Source organism: Lytechinus variegatus, chromosome 16, assembly GCF_018143015.1.
Source record: "Lytechinus variegatus isolate NC3 chromosome 16, Lvar_3.0, whole genome shotgun sequence".
Classification (NCBI taxonomy): domain Eukaryota; kingdom Metazoa; phylum Echinodermata; class Echinoidea; order Temnopleuroida; family Toxopneustidae; genus Lytechinus; species Lytechinus variegatus.
The window spans coordinates 17,532,595-17,550,169 of NC_054755.1; the positions used below are offsets into that span (position 1 = coordinate 17,532,595).

General features: G+C 36.0%; 1 protein-coding gene across 4 annotated transcripts in view; it reads left to right on the forward strand.

Annotated features, from left to right (window-relative positions):
• LOC121429959 (phosphatidylinositol 3,4,5-trisphosphate 5-phosphatase 1-like) overlaps positions 1–17,575 on the forward strand; it is a 105,693-nt gene that overhangs the window by 42,776 nt on the left and 45,342 nt on the right. For 3 of the 4 annotated variants that reach the window (XM_041627227.1, XM_041627229.1, XM_041627230.1), the window contains exons 3-5: positions 8,853–8,994; positions 11,359–11,602; positions 17,004–17,097. In XM_041627227.1, the coding sequence (XP_041483161.1) occupies positions 8,853–8,994; positions 11,359–11,602; positions 17,004–17,097 (480 nt within the window). Of the gene's footprint in view, positions 1–1,000; positions 1,525–8,852; positions 8,995–11,358; positions 11,603–17,003; positions 17,098–17,575 lie in introns of those variants that run through there. The other variant, XM_041627228.1, reaches the window with a different exon arrangement.

Genomic DNA, 17,575 nt, shown 5'->3' on the forward strand with positions numbered 1-17,575 from the left:
TGGGTCAAACTCATGCGGAGTGGGTGGTCTTGAAATGTGAGAGAAAACAGTCTTTTCTGCGTTTCTGTTTGCTTTGTTATTTACGTTTGTGATTCTATCAGAAAATTGATCAAACACAACCTAGGGAAATCATTTTGGCCTTGTTGAAATAGCCTTTGAAAACCGGGGAAATAATGTTTCCATGAAGACCATACCCACCTTAAACTGGGTTTCCTCTGGAAGCGACGGGTTGTGATGTTTGATCTAATTACATTTAACTAGGGGACCAGCTTTCTTGTATGTTATTTCTTCTTGTCTTTTCCGAAAGGAAAGTCTTGTTTATATTCTTGTAACATTGAATGTAGGTCCCTATTTGTGAAAGGAAATATAGGATCAATCTTTTTCACATCAGTTCTTCGATAATATTCATTTATATCCGTCTCCTGGAAGTCAAGCAGTGCAATGTACTCTCTCAAATATACCCAGGTCATGAAGTTTATTGAAAGTCTGACAGATGTGCGATCTATCGCATTTTGATAACTTGTGATTTTCGTGAAATCAGAAAATTCTCTGCATTCTTTGTTATGAAATGATAATTGATTTTTGTAGGATACTGGGAAGAAAAGTTTTGACAAAGAAAACTTGAAGTTTTGGAAATTTTTGCCAAGGATCTAATTTTACCTGTACATGTCATGTTTATTTCTCTGTGCATTTGGGTTGGATAAATAGATAGTGTTTATGTGAATAGAAATGGAAACAGGATACATTTATCTGCATGTTGAGATCGTAGGGCATCACAGGAGCACCCCCTTAACCGGCTGGGGTTTTACGAGAATAGATCCTGCATGGCGGGTTGTTTCCTAATTGAATTCAACGTGATTGAGTCTGAGTGATCTCTTTGTTGAATCACCCATCAATGAAGGAGGAGGAGGATACATGTAGTTCGTTTCTCAGCCTGTGAATGATCCTCGCTCACCCTACAGCTGCATACTGCCTTTGATATACATTGTAACTCGCTCACTCACTGTCTTGTAGCGACAGGGTGGGCACATCGCTGCAATTGCTGCAATTGTTTAACTGTCGGGATCGTTTTCCCCTGTAGCTTTTCGGAATTCTCGTTTGACATGTATATGACAATGACATGAGTCATTTGGATCTTGAGGCTTTGATTGTTTTAGTAGCCGTAAATTAACCACCCATTCAAGAAGTCTGACGCTCTCCCCCATGCACGCTCCCTCATTGTCCCATGTCTTGGATCTTTTACCTATTAGAGTCATGTGAATTGTAACTGCTTTTCAAACCAAGCCAAATCTTGGAAAACTTGAAGAAACTTTTCGAGATTGTGTTGGCCTCCATTGTGACTTTACTGACAGAGGAGGGAGATTCATTTTGTGCTTCTGTGAAAGTTTTTATTTTTATTTTGGGAAGATGATGAAAACAGCAATAGCCCAGTTTGCTTTCCAAAGCCAGTATAATCGGAATAAGACTCCCATACCACCACCGAGGAGGAAAACCAACCCCGCAAGGACTAAACTCACCCATCAGGTAAATACTATGTCATGTCTGCATCCTACTCATTTGGGCCGTCTGCACCATCCCGAGTTTTCAAATTAGCGCTGATTTCTGATGCGGCAAATTATCCCGACCTGAACAATCTCAAGATTATTTGTAGTGGAGACGCAATTATCGCGCTAGTTCGTAGGATTAATCTCGAGATTAGAATCCCAAGTCAACTTGGGATTATTTGCAAAATAGAGCGCTATTTTACGAATTATCGCGCTAATTCGTCGGTGCAGACGCCCTGGTGTTTATTTATTCACTGAGTCGGACCATAATGCATCGATGCCTCGCTCAAGTTGCTCTTCTTGCGATGGTGGAGACGGGGTTTCTTGAATCTCGAGATTAATCGCGAAGAGGGCCAATCGGGCTAAAATCTTGAGATTGAGCAAACTCGGGATGGTGCAGCTCCGCCTGTTGTGCAAACACCATTGCACACCTTACAATTGGCCTGCAAGCAGAATTTGAATAAAATCTTTAAACAATTGATGAGAATATAAAAATGTGGTACAAACTAGAGCCAAAGTTCTAAATCTTAATAATGAAAATTTTTGACTATTAAATTCTTCTTCATAGCTTTCAAAGCGAATTCAATTCAGAATCTTAATGATGTCATAGCAGTCACACGATTGTTCTCCAATTTGGGCATTACTGCGAACTAAAAACATGCAACCATTTACAGTATTATAATATGTACCATGAACTTCAAATAAGATCATTTTATACATTATGTTTATATCATAGAAAAATGTTTTTTTTATAATGCAGTTTCTTCCGAAATCTTGTCAGAGCAGTTGAAAGTGTTGTGGCCTTTTGCGAAAATTTATTTTGAAAGAACTTGATACTTAAAGACTGATTTTCTTTTCCCTATACTTGCCATTTGTGTAAACTTGTAATACATGAATATTGAATGAAAATAATGTACATTTACCTTTTTTTTAGTTCAGAACATTTATAACTTTCTTTGATGTTAGAATATTCACTTTCTTTGCCGACAACTATGAGTCAGTGAATCAATGCATTTGTTTATAGAAATGAAAGAAAATACATCATAGCAAATCACATTCACTATATGATATCTTGATTGATATTTAACACTAAGAAGTTAATTCCATGATTCAACCAATTTCATGTCATTGCTTCGAAAGAATGGGACAAGATTTGCACAGAACTTTGAAATAGTTATGCAAATAGAAGTAGACCTTTATCTAATATCATGAAGTACATGTACACGTTAAATTTACCTAGTGAAATTGATTTGAAGGTATCTTTCACCTTTTTTAACTTGTTTCCTTGCCCAAAACACTTCGAAGAGTGCATTGCACGATTTTGCGCTCCAACCCACTCCCCCAAACACCGAGGCCATCGTGACGATATTTGTTTTACACTGAGCTGTGATTTACATGAAATGGCTGAGGTTAGACTTTCATTTTGTTAATCACTGTCAAGCTTGGGAAAAGTGTGGAGAAACGAGTATTAATGAAAAGTGGAATGAAAACCTACTTTAAATGACTAAAACTTAGTGAATAATTAATGCTGGAGATGTTTGATATAAACTTTTGTTCAGATTCAGTTATGTCCTCGGATCCAGCTGGCAAAAAAGGGGTAAACATTGTGCTTACTAAATGTTTATATTTCAATTTGGGTGGCAAAATTGTTAGAAAATACTTGAATGTATCCATTTTATTTCAACTGACCAAAAGTGCAAGGGAAATGCCGTGGAGGAGCCGTGGTGTAGTGGTTCTGACTCTCGCCTTGTAAACAGAGGGTCGTGTGTTCGAATCCCACCGCGGTCTGGCGTCCTTTGGCAAGGCGTTAATCCACACTTTGCCACTCTCGACCCAGGTGCTAAATGGGTACCCGGTAGGATGTGAAAGTCATTGTAGCTTGTCCAGTATTGTGTGCGCCTCACAGGCGACTGACTGGAATACTCCCCAGGGAGTGGAGGATGTGCACACATTGTGTGCGGGAATGACTGATTGAATCCGATGACCGGGGTAATAATATATCTGTAAAGCGCTTAGAAACGTCGTTCCGATGGATTAAGCGCTATATAAAAGCGGATTATTATTATTATTATTATTATGACAAACGCTTCGCAGGGTCGCCCTTTCCCGTTGACACAGCGTGAAAACGAGCATTTCTGCGCAAACAGATTTCTGCGAGCTTTAAAAAAAATGGACAGTGCCCACTCAAGTGTAAAATTCTGTCAAAGTTTTTACGTTCCGAGATAGATGAGGCACAAACACAAGATATTTAAAGTAAAAAAATTACCCACATGTTATATACTTTTAATTCCCAAGGCTTTTCAAAATGTTAACTTTTTTTGATACGCAATGTGTAATGTTGGACATGTTTAGCAAATGATGTTGAAACTACAATTACACTTATTTTTTCTTGTTAGTCACTGGATATATCCATTTAAATTGTTGATTTAACAGTGCATAGAGAAAGAATGGGATTTCATATTTTGAGTGATGCACTTTGCACTCTGTAGCTTCATTGTTTTGTTTATATCATTCAGTGTGCGCTGTGCTATTAATATGCAAATTTTGTATCAATTTTGGCTTACAATTTATATACTTATGCATTTTTTCGGATTTCCATGGATCAATTAATATTTAGTCTTTTTTCTATAAGAAGTTAACATTTTGAATTTGGAAGGCACCACGTTTGTATTCTGAAAGCCTGGTTCTGTTGACTTCCAAAGTCTAGAAAATGATTCTCGATATTTTGGACTGTATTGATTTAAACTGACATGAGGTGTATAGACAGTGATTTTCCATTTCAACTTGATCTGGAAATGGAAATTCTGTTTTGTCACTGAAAATGTACTCAGCAAAAACCTGAATTCCATTTTGTAAAGATGAATTCCATGAATTTTACATGAAGAGTATAAGAACCAAACAGAATTTCCATTTTATTTACCGGTAAAAATCACTGTCCCTAGAGGTCCAATAGTATCTTTATCAGCTAGTGGTATCAAAGTTCAATTGGAATGGCATTGATTGTGTTTGGTAGAGCTACATGTAGACTACAGGAATGTGTCACTAATTTTCACCCTGATGATGTCACTCATTCGTTGTTATCCGTCATGTTCCTAGACGCTGTGTTCACACGATGCTTTGGGAAGATTGGATGGGGAGTGCACGGTTATCATGCATCGTCAGCATGATTTGGTCATAGTTTATTGAAACCATAATTTCCCTATCATGTCTGTATTAAAGTCAATGAGTGAGCAAAGCACCAAGTTGATAAAAAAATGAAAAATTATTCTCATAAATAGGGAATCTAGATGCCCAATGCCCAATTTGTGTGATTTGTTTTGAGATTGGACATACTTTTTACAGTTCATGTATATCTCAAGCAGGTAGACTTTGGGATGTAGGCCTGTGCGTGAAAGGGAGGGGGGGTGGAGTTATCTCAGTCACAAACTTAAATCATACTTCTGTGTGAAAGTTACGGTAGGCCTCAATATTTTATTTGTAAATATCTCAGTACTTATCTGCAGCGAAAATATATTAAAAGAATTTTATAGGCAAAATTTTCTTTAAAAACAACAAGTTTCTTTGGCAGTACCAATGCATTAATCGGATTTAAAACAAAACAAAAATTCATAGTATCCATGATTCATTGGGTTTTACTTATGATAGAATTTAAAGAAATTTCAGTGTGGTTAAATTATTAGTATATAAATTGATCTGTGATTTAAACCATATGGTAAAATTAAATTGTACTTGGGTCCTTGTGTGAACCTTTCTACAGCATTGCTACATTGCAAATGCAAATCCTATCTCATTCAATAGCTGGATGAGGAAAACAAGTTACACCGTTCAGTCCTTTTAGTGTGAACATATTTAGAGCGTTGCAGTATTGCAAATCCCTACTCATTCAATAGGTGGATTGATAAATTAAACTTAACTGAAGTAGTACTCCAGTCCCCGTCGTGTGAACATATCTAGAGCATTGCAACATTTCGGTTCCCCACACATTCAATGGGTGGATGGGGGTGAAACCAAGTTAAACTGTTCTGTCCTGGTCATGTGAACCTATTTAGAGCATTGCAACATTGCAAATCCCTACTCATTCAATAGGTAGATTGATAAATAATAATCTAAACTGAAGTAGTACTCCAGTCCTTGTCGTGTGAACATATCTAGAGCATAACTGCAACATTTCGGATCCCCACTCATTCAGAAGATGGATGAGGGGAAACCATATTTAACTGTTCTGTCCTTGTCGTGTGAACCTTCCTAGAGCGTTGTAACACTGCAGATCCCTACTCACTCAATAGGTGATTAACCGCTGTGATAACAAGAAATGAGGATCTTAGCACTCTTGTGAAAGACAGATTGAATTCGTAGTTTACACTCCAAACCTCTGTGTGAAAAAAAAATTCTACATGTACATGTATCTCTTCAATGTTGAGAAGATAAGATTTTAATGGAATAATGATTTTTATTATTTTTAGGTATATTTTTGCAGGTAGGCTGCGTGCTTTAGTTCTGACTCTACTAAAATAAGGATATTTTCATTTTCCAAACTAGATTTTCATTTTTTATTGGCCTATTTGTATTAAGATTTCGAGATTTTGTCTTGCCTGCATAGCAGACAGAGACTATAGGCGGCGCATACATGTATACGATGGCGGTGGTGGCATTAACTGGTGAAAACATTGAAATCTCAACCAAGGTTTAGAGTTTTTGAAATATAATCATAACTCAAAAGGTAAAGGGAAATCAAGTATTACTGATCATTTTGCATGAGTTTCAAACTTTCAGGTCACATGATCAAGGCCAGAGGTCATGTAAGGCCAATAAACTTTAACTACATGTATTATTTGGTATCAACATTGAAATCTTAACCAAAGTGACGTTTTGACATCCAGGGATGTGAGAATTCAGATTTTTAGCTGATTTCAGTTTTTTTCAGCTTAATTTCAGCTTATTTTTGGCTTTCCTCTGTACAAGAAGTATGGGAGCTCTTTTTATTTATTTCAGACTTATTCAACACTCTTCAGCTTTTTTTCAGATCTTTATTTTTGTGACCACAACACACCCCAGGAATAACTTGGAAAGTAAATTGATCTTTTGGATTTAACTTAATGGTAATCAAGTATGATGGCTGATAATGATGCCTAAGTTTTCCGGTCACATGATCAAGGTCAAAGGTCATTTAGGGTCAATGAACTTGAAATAAGTATCAAAATAATTTGTGTTTTTGAGAATAATTATTCATCTTTGTTGTTTTTAAAGTAAGCACTGCTGCTATATTGAGGCGGTCCACTTGTTAAACCTAGTTAAATCAAAGTTATTGTACATGTACTACATGTATATAAAAGCAGGTCAGTTTTTTTCTCAAGTAGACTAATAAATATCCTCAAAGTAAAATGAAAATTGTTTTTGTGTGGAAACAAGTGTGCAGGATCTCTCTGCTGATCTCCGAAGCTTACAGAGGGAGAAGAAGAAAAGTGGTGAAATGTTCAGTAGCCTGCAGCTAATATGCCATGACAGATCCACATAAATATTTTCAGGGGGATGAGAGGGGGTAGATGATCCGTATACATGTCTAGCTGAACATATCTCTAATACATAAGATTTGAAGTTAGTCATGACGATAATGTTATGTTTGTTTCAAAGCAGATTAGATCTTTATGGGTTTATTTTAGTTGCACCACAACCACTGCCAGGGGCTAAACTTAGCTTTAATCATGTTAATTTTGTGGCCAATTTACAAATCTGACTGTCTGTGCCAATCATTGTAAAACTAATGACTAACATTTCTCATGATCTTTGCTTTGGTGCTACTTTAAACATACAAAAAATTGGAACTTAAGTCATCAATTTGTTTGCAAAGTTTTGAGTCACTTATGCAATTTGTTTAAACATTATGTCACATAGAACTTACAACAAAACATAGCATCTTTGAAACTATGATTTACTGAGCATGCAGATATTTTCTCTGTTCACGAAAGTGTTCAAACTTCATGGCTAAATTTTCTGTTTAGAAGTCATGGCTCAATTTTCTGTTTAGAATTCATATGGATAGCCAGTGAAATGTCTTTTCTTAATTCCAGCTTTCGATGAAAAAAAAACGGAAGTAATACATGTGTGGAAGCCATGCGCTTTTCAGTTCTACTCAGATTCCTGGGCTTGCACCTTTCATGTTAATAAAGGGATGCATTTTCCCAGGGCTCTATGACATTTACTTGTGATGTCATAACTCGTGAGACAATTGCTCCTACTGGAATTCCACTCATTATTTCAGCCAAACATGAACCTGACATTTAAACCATCCATGACCTTAATCCTAAATCCTGATCCTCACATAAATCTGAACAAACAAAAACCTATCACAACCTTAACCCCCACCTAAAATCCTCAGAGAAATTTACAGGCGAGCCCGGGGGGGGGGGGGCACTTGCATTGATGAGTGGATACCATGCGCGACCCTTCCCCCCAAAAAAAAAAAATGTAAGTAGGGTTTCACATGCCAATACTTGTTAAGGGGTGCATTTTTAGAATATGGAAAATACCTGTTTAGGGTGCTTTTTGAAACCCCATGGTTGCGCATGGTATCCACTCATCAACGGAATTGTTCCCCCCCCCCCAGTAGGGGAGTAATGAATTGTCAGAACAGCAAATGACACATTACCAGGGGGCTGTTAACAACTGGTGATCCTTTTTTGTGGTAAATGATATTCGCCATTGAATGTTCATTGGTGATTATTGAGCGCACAAGAAAAGTTCACCGGTTGTTCTTAAAGTTGCTCTTAAGTTATACATGGAGATTCTATTGGGATATTCATCTATACCATTTCTTTCTTCTTCTGTTCTATATTTTTTACTCAGATTTTTAATCAAATGAAGATATGGAGTAAGGAGCACTTATTAATGCTTTCAAAAGACACATTAAAACCAATTTACTAACACCCACATCCATGAAACGAAAAGACAAGCACGAGTACTAACTGTTAAATCTAACAAACAATGTTTATTAATCAAAATACGTGAAAAGATTTTAATACTCCACAATGCATTTCCTTGGTGAATATATATCTCACAAACAGTGCAATTAATAGCAAAATCAAATGACGAGAGCTGTACAGGGGAGGGTGGAATCCCTCTTGATAAGCCTGGCGGAAATCATTTATCGATGGCTAGCGCCACCACCACACTAAACTCAACCAACCAACAGCTTCATGAAACACCTACTACATTTAGAACCATGAGTGCAGTGGTCCGAATTGATTTTGATTATGATAGCAGTCTATTTAGATTGACTTTTAACTCATTATTTACTATTTCTCTTTTCAGTCTTCCGATCCCAATAGCAAGTTCCACCCGTTCAGTAACCTCTCGGAGCTCGTGAACAGTTACAGGATTGTAAATAATGGCCTCTGCTGCCCTCTACAGCATCCCGTAGAAGCCAAGAAGGAAGAGGAAGACCAGGACACAGGTAGGATTAGAATAGATTAGACCTATTATTAGACTGGCCCAAGTCCAGTTAATTAATAGGGTGGCAAGGACTGTTCTGGACATCAGTCGTGACGCAGATTGTTTAAAATGAGACCCATTTCATGAGTTTATCATTAGTTGTTTCATACCCAATGTAACTTAGTTGAGATTCCATTGGAAAACATCAGAGGCTGCTCCAGGATGTATATTATTAGTGGTAAGCTTGGTCTACACTGTTACAAGCTTCTTCGAATAGAAGTTACACAAATCTTGCATTTTAATTGGTCAAAAGCAAAGTTCTTTGTCCTAGATACCAGCATAGCAAGTTTTTGGAGTCAGATCCTAAATTAGTCTGCAGGTACAGACCGGATTCATTTCCTACCACAGCACTTGCGTCCTGTAGCAAGGCGTTTATCTACATTTGCCACTCTTCACCCGGGTGTTGTAAATGGGTACCTGGGAGGAAGGAGTTCCTTGAATGTCTGTACATCTGATCAAGAGAGCCGTGCTGAAGCAGGGGTAATAGTATGCAGCGCTTAGAAATGTATTAAGCACTGTATAAATGTTCCATATCTTTTAATTTTCATTATTATTATATATGTTCTTCCTATGATGAATGTAGACCAAATGTAAACAGGGCATAAAAAGTCACATACAACAAGTGTGAATGCGATCTTGAAATTCACAAATTGATGACGGAAATGAGTCATCTATAAAATTAGATAAACCTTAGAATGAGTGTTCAAGATTGCGAATCACTGATATCTGCCAAACAATTGCGGTAAAACGTGTTGAATTTGCTGGCATTCAAAGGAGCAATTAAGGAATTAAGTGTTATTGCCTAGTCATGACCACACGGATAACATGTGATCTCTTGTATGTTTTGGCTGTCATGTTCTCTGGTCATTGGTCTGTGAACCAGGTGATCCAAGTTTAAATCTTCTTTCACAGCATGACACTTTTCAGAGAGTTTCAGGTCCTGGAGACCTGGAAACCTGATAGAATAGATTTGAATCTGGCTTTGCTTCCCTGGGTATATCATAATGATAGACATAAACCATATGCAAACTTTCAAAAGCAATTTGATTTCTAGTTTGTCCCCTCCCAACGTATCCACTCTTGCCATGTGTACATGACATAGAGTTTCTTTTTTCAAGTTCATGGAATTACCACTGACAGTGCTCATGTGGTGCGTTTACGTCATGAGAGAGTCATTCACACTGAATTTCTCATATTATTTGAATCGTAGTAAAGTGCACTGTTCTTCTACATGCACATGTCAGAACTGTTAACCCATCAAGCCCTATGCCAACTTTATATTTTTGGTGAGAGTCTATAGGTAATAAAGAGGTATTTATAAACATTTATTAAGGACTGATGTGAATTTTTTTACTCTGAAAATGATCTATCGAATTCAGAAAAAATGATGGTATCTCATAACATAAATTTTGTACTCTTCATGGAAGTTTTTTTTATATTTTTAATTCTTGGACTATTTAATTAGCTACAAATATACTCTAAAAAGTTGAAATTGCCATGAAGATATTGACTCTCTGTGTATGAGTAAATAATCTTTGATGGTTTGATGTACTTCATGTTCATATGAAGCACGGAGAACATTTCCTCCCCTCTCATTGAAATCATCCACCCCACGTCGCCATGCTTTCTATTTTGGGGATCCTGGGCAAAGCTAGAGCTTGGCTGAACTGTCAACAAGACGGCAGAAGATGAAATTTGCCGGGATTTCTGATCAGGAAGTTGGCAGCAATTCCATCTGATTGGGTGGATATCGAAATATAAATTAGCAACTGTCAAGCGTAACTTTTACTTCCTACTAAATATTGTTCTTGTCACAGTTAATTTTATATAAGGAAATTTTGTTTGAAATATTTCATAATTTTCTATTTTACAGAGTGAATGAGTCAAATCAAAATACATAGTATTTTAAACAATTATGGTAACCCATGATAAGAATACAGGAGCTTAAAACTTTCGTTTGTGAATTTTTCGCCCAAGTATGAGACCCAAGAAGTGAAATACTTTGTTCTAGATTTGTTTTACTGGGCTAGATTTTCTTGTAATTTTTATACCAGCCATTATTCTTGATTTAACTTTAATATCAATATTTTATGTGAGAATGATAATAATAATATTCAACACTTATAAAGCAGGTAACAATGTGTTGATTTGTCTACAAGTTCTGTATACTATTACCCCAGCTTTTGCATGGCTACCCAGATAGAACGATCTTGGAATTCTTTCCTACTTGTTACTAATTTACTATATACACGTGGGTGGAGAGTGGCAAATGTAGATAAATGTGAATATGGTCAATGTTGTCTTCCATGCCATCTCTTTTCTGTAGATGATGAAGACGAGAGACTGTCCAGCGATACCTCCGGATCTTTCCAAGATGGACCTCAACATCTGCTTCAAGCCAGGTTAGATGCCATGGACCTCACCCCTCTAGAAGGAGCAGACTTTGTTGGCCGTCTCAAGGAGTATGTCAACAAGGGTGTGCGGGAGGATAGCGAGGAGGTCAGGGCTGGCGCAGGACATGCCTCTCACTTCAGGAACATGATGATGGCTTCTACTAAAGAACTAACAAGGTAAAAACAGTCTCATGTTGTAATATGGTTCTGTCAAGGACTACGTCTTATTTCACAAGATGCTTCTCAATCTCATCTTTCTCTTTTGTCACATTTCTTTTTCTTCTCTACCTCTCCACCACCCAATAGTTCTTTTCAGGCCTAACCACAAGGTGAACCATGAACCTCATGATGTTTGTCCTTTACTCCATGTAGGTCTCTTTAGATATGCGATGCACCTTCTGTGATGTGCATATGGCAAGAAATGCATGAAGTACAAGACAGAAACCATAATCTACAAGCATATAGCAATTTATTTGCCAAATAAAGCAAGTCGTAGAATTTGCATCACAAACACAAAGGTCCCTGTTCTTACACAAGATGTTACAATAGAAGAATTAATGCATGGGATGAAATGAAATGAAGAAAAAAAAATGTACAATGTTGATTTAAAAGAGAATGGTAAAAAAGGAACCACGATGCTGAAGAATAACAAATTCCAAATGTCATATTTCTGTTTAGGGGCTGTTCTTTGTAGTTATTTCTGACTAATGAAGCTGACTGGATAACTAATGTAGAGTGGCACCAAGCTTTTCTGCGACTCGAGCATGGGGTCAAAGGAAACCAGCTAGATCCACCTTCTCTCACTTTTCCTTGAGTGAATTATTGAGTCAAATGGATTTGTAGTACAGTTTTTACCAGATACAACTTGATATTGATGACAAAATGATCCAGTGGAGCTTTGTATTCTTTGTATTCTTACACTCTCTTCCAGGCACTTCTCTCCATTGAGACAAGTCCAATATCTGAATGCCTTGCTGGATGTTCTCTGGCTTTACACTGTAAATATTGAGAATAAAATCATTTACAAGCCCTTTGTAGACAATTTTGAACATGATAGAATGTAGAGACTGTATATAGTGGAATCCATATACAGAGGTTTTTCTGTAAATGGGGGAGAGATGACAGTAGAACTCTTGAAGAAAGAGAGGAGGGGATTTTTTTTATTCAATTCCATGGAAACATTTCGTAAATGCTGAAACGAATGAATGAATGAAATGACAAAATCCAGAAAGGGATATCAGGAGAAGCTTTTTGTAAACCAGGAAATTCAAAGACAGATATGAGAAAGAGAATGCCAGAAAAATGATAAGTGACTGATTTGTTCCATATGAGCTGCTCCCTCTTCCGTACCCTTCTCTCCATTGATGCAAGTCTTAACCTTGAATGGCTCGCTGTGTCTTCCTACATAGCGAATGGTAAAAATCAATAAAATGTAATTTTCTTAGAAAATTCAAAGTGGTTTTCACTGTACCTTTTGTATATCAGTGGACAAATCATTTCACACCGATCATGAATAGAAAAAAATTAAGTCATCAGGAACCATACAAAATTTGAAATTCATGCATTTTATATTACATAACATATGGGGCAGCTGCTCATTTATGATGTCACAAATACAAAAGTTTGAACTCTAATAACTTTCTTAATCTTTAACAGATTTTCCTCAAACCTTCACCAATATTTCTTATTATTTTTTCTCCTATTTTTACAACAAAGTTTTCTTCAGGATGAACTTCCCCTTTAATGAAAATATTACAAAGTATAAAAATGAGACATTATACATATGACGTATCATACACATACTTTTAAAAAGATGCACAACAGTTCATGATATGTATATATATCAGGAAAATTGGATGCCCATGAAAGCAATATGCTTGTTAAGTTGGGTCACCCCGAAAATATATTAATTGGTAAATGATAGAATACAAAATACAGTTATTTGAAATTCTGAACAGATAAAACTTCTATCAATGATAAAGATATATTGTATTTATATGATACAATGTACATAGCACATCAGGAAAGAACAAAGATAGTGAAGAGTAACATTATCAGGGGATGGAGAAAGAAAGAAAATAATAAAGGTATAGAGAGATAAGCATATCAAGATGGATAGGGAGAGAGGGGGGGGGGGGGCTCACAGAGAGAATGTGTAAGAAAGATAAAGAAAAATGACTGCCCTCTTCCCTTTTTTGTTGGCCCCTCCTCCATACCGTTCTCTCCATTGACGCAAGTCTTATCCTTGAATGCCTCTGTGTGTATTCTCTTTAGATTTGCATTATAGAGAATATAATCCTAGGTAACCCTTTACATGGATTTCAGTGAGTTTCTTGCTGTATTTCCCCCTAAAAGCCCTGAGCAAGTGTTCCCATACTACGTCAGATTATTGAGTCATAGTCATTGTTACTCGTCATCAAAGCTCGAAGGGCATTATCAATTTATCAAATATGCAAAAGACTTGGCTGTATGTTTATAGGTTAAATGGAAGTATTAAAGAGAGTGCTTTGTAGCAATTTTGCATGGAGATTTCAGAACTTGACAATGTATTGATTGCGAATCATATTGATCAAAATTTCTCAAATTGTAGATCTATTTAAAATTGAGGAGCTGTTATCATAGTCATAAGATTTCTTTTGATTGGGCGTGACCAAAGGTTTTATAAGATAGAATCCAAGTTCTATTGGATTTCAATTCTGACTGCAGAAGAAATTTTCTTTAGTGCTTTACACCCCCCCCCCCCCATATGTTGACACATTTGGGATTCACCAATTTCAGGAACACCATAATTGTCTTTTGTTGATTGTGGTTGTTTATTGATTGTCTTTGTGTATACCAGATTTAGAAACCCCCCAAAGTGCCCCATATTCGATAGAAACAGGTGAAATAATGTTTATCCATAAGGATTTCCTGTTTGTAACTTTCAATTCTCTCAAGGAACTTCCCTGATTTGTAAACTAGACGTAAAATATGCTTTCTCTACTCGACTATCGTATTTGGATCAAGTGAGCTTTTATCAGTGCTGTCAGATTCGCATTGACATCAAAATATGATAAAATGCTGCTTATTTTGCTTTTTGGGGAATTTCATTGCAACCTTAACAAGCCAAGGTCTGAAATAGCTCTTTGTCTTATAATGTAATCTGTGTATGTAACAGTGAAGTGATTGTACAGTTCAATCTTAGGCTCATTATTTTCCTTGAACACTCTGTATTGGTTGTAACTTTTTTTTCAGTCGTCTATCAATCCTTGTTTGCCTACAAAGTATATGTGCATGTATCATTTATTTTTGCAGGATGAGAGAAAAAAAATTGACATTCATTTTAATTAAATATCACATGCCATTCAGAAATAAGGACAGTTTCAGTTTAGCAAATCATCAATAAATGGTGGCACAATAGAAGTACTGTACTTATTGACAGTCTTGATAAAGTGTATATTGGCAACATTGTCAGTAACGCCCATATACATGTACTGTATCTTAGCATCAACCTCATTAAATTGTAGCTACATTTTCATTGAGAGGTAAATGGTGGTCAACCAGTCAGCATGAGCTATTTATTTTTTTCACCTTCTCTAAAGATAATTAACAGTTGTGGTAATAATCTCAAAATCAGTTCAAATAGAATCCGATGAAATGACCACCCATTGTGTTTGTTTGTATTAATGATAAATGTGAGCCAAATAGTGAAAATGTGTTATTGCTAAGAAATGAGAAACATAAGCACAGAATTTCATAAAATGTCTGGTAGTTTTCCGAACGATATTGATACACTCTCCAACAAATGCCTTCTTGTGTAAAGTGAGCATCATATCAGTTTTCAGCTAAAATTTCATGATTTCACAAAGATTAGTTTATTTTACTGTACCAGGAGCCCATTGCAGAAAGAATTGTATTTAAACGCAAGTCAAAAAATCAATCGCAAGTCCCAAATGCGCGCTGTCGATTGGTTGAATATCAAGTTGCGCATGATTTTTAGAGTTGGGTATGATTTTTAGAGTTGCGATTGATTGCAACTCTTTCTGCAACGGGACCCAGAACAAGATGTATGATAATATGGTGGTATGTAACCTTGATTTTAAAGACTTTCTCATGAAATGATTGTTTGCTGCAACTACTGTGCTTTTACCTGTAATGATATGAACTTCCCTTTCTTGCAGGTCGTACTGAAGATATTCATCATGTTAAAAAACATATGCATAAATATCAAAGCAGTATAACAGAGCTAACCAATTCCTTTAAGAACAAGAATAGTGTGTATTATCATCAAACCACTTCCTTCCAAAAGCAAAGAACAACACAATGTGCACATGCAATTTCAATGGACAATGAAGATGTTACATGTATGGAAAAAATCAAAGGGAATTTATTTTATTATTTCCTCTTACAACTTCATGTAACAGAATAGCAAGTATCGTCCGATTGTGATTGTGATACTGGCCGCACAACATAGTATTGAAATGTATACCGATGCGTTAGTTGTTATTTGATAAATAATGTCACTCAGACTTAGTGAATTACATTAAAGTAACCTTGCCTTATAATATGAAAATAAAACAAATAGCTATATGTAAAGCCATTTAGGATTCAATTTAAAATCTGTCTGCATAAATCATAAAAAGAATGTTTCATGTATTGAAAGCACGGCAATTTTTTTCCATGCATGCAATTATATTATCATTATTATTATTATATTTAAGATTCAATTTTTTGTGGGAAATATTCTGTAAAATTTTGGATGTATTCACAAGATGGAAAATTATTGTACCTGTGTCAAGAGTACCACTCTACTTTTTACTGAAAAAGTAATTTTTTTCAAATATTAACGGTATATGAATTTTGTTCATTCATTTACAAGTTATGAGTGTTCACACATGCATGCCTCCAATTGCTGATCTGGGTTTTTTCCCCTTTTTTTAGATTGTTGCATATTTTCTCTTTTTGCAAAATATTGTATTTCAAATAAGTATATTTTGTAGTGTAAATGCCCCTACGACTTTGAGGTTTTAAGAGATTAAGTGTAGTTTTGAGTTACAGTGATGGTGAATTAGCAAGTAGACTACTGAATAGATATTTGGTTTCATGCGGTTTGTTCATATATATGTTCATTTCCATCATTCAATTTAATCAAAACATGCACTGATTAAAATCATTTAATGTGGAAGTACATGCATACATGTAAATGTGTGATGTTAACCAAGGTACAGGGAATGTATTGACTAATGGGCTCACTATTGACTAAATTACGTGAAATAAAAATATGGAGTAAGCTTCATTTAAAGCTACTCATGCAGAGGACAAATAAAATTTATGTTCCTTTAAAAAGAGGAGCTCCCTGCATAGATTGAAGTTTTACCTAGACTGTGAAAACTGACATGTAATATGAATTTAATTTATCAAAAATTAACTAGAGTATGTGAGATGAATGTCAGATGGTATCCCATATGTATGTTTTCATGGAATGTGAACAAGGCAAGACCACCTTTATACAGTTTTATGCTTAATATCTCAATTTATCCTCCCTCCTTTCATGATAAACTTTAAACTATTGTCTCTTGTCTATCTTTCCAACTTGCAGACAACTCAGAATTTTCCAGCTCCAACTAGATGCTATGCAGTGCCTGTTTGATGTACAGCTTCCTTCCAATAAGAAATTCACTCTTCAAGATAATGTAAGTATTTAACCTACCTCTCCTTCAACAAGTTTAATTAATTCAACTCTCCCTGTTGCAAATGTAAGGTTCACCACTAGAGGGCAGCATGTCTGGCACTCCAAAACCAACAATCGCCCAAAATGAAGTTTAACATTTTTATATAGGTTGAAGTAGGCACATTCTAGGTTCCAAGGCTCAAATACAAACGCTGCAGACATGTCCTTTGGCAAGGCATTATCTACACTTGCCTCTATCCATCCGGGTGAAGTAAATGGATACATGCTAATAGTTCTTAAAGGTAAAGCCCACCCCAGAAAGTTGTTGATTTGATTCAACAGAGAAAAATCAAACAGGCATATAGCTGAAAAGTTCTTCGAAATGGGATGTAAAATTAACATTATTTGAAAGTTTTGCTTATTTTTCAGATCACAGTTAAATCCACAGCTCTGTGCCATGCAAATGAAAGAGCCGATGGTGTCCTTGACTATTTTTTATT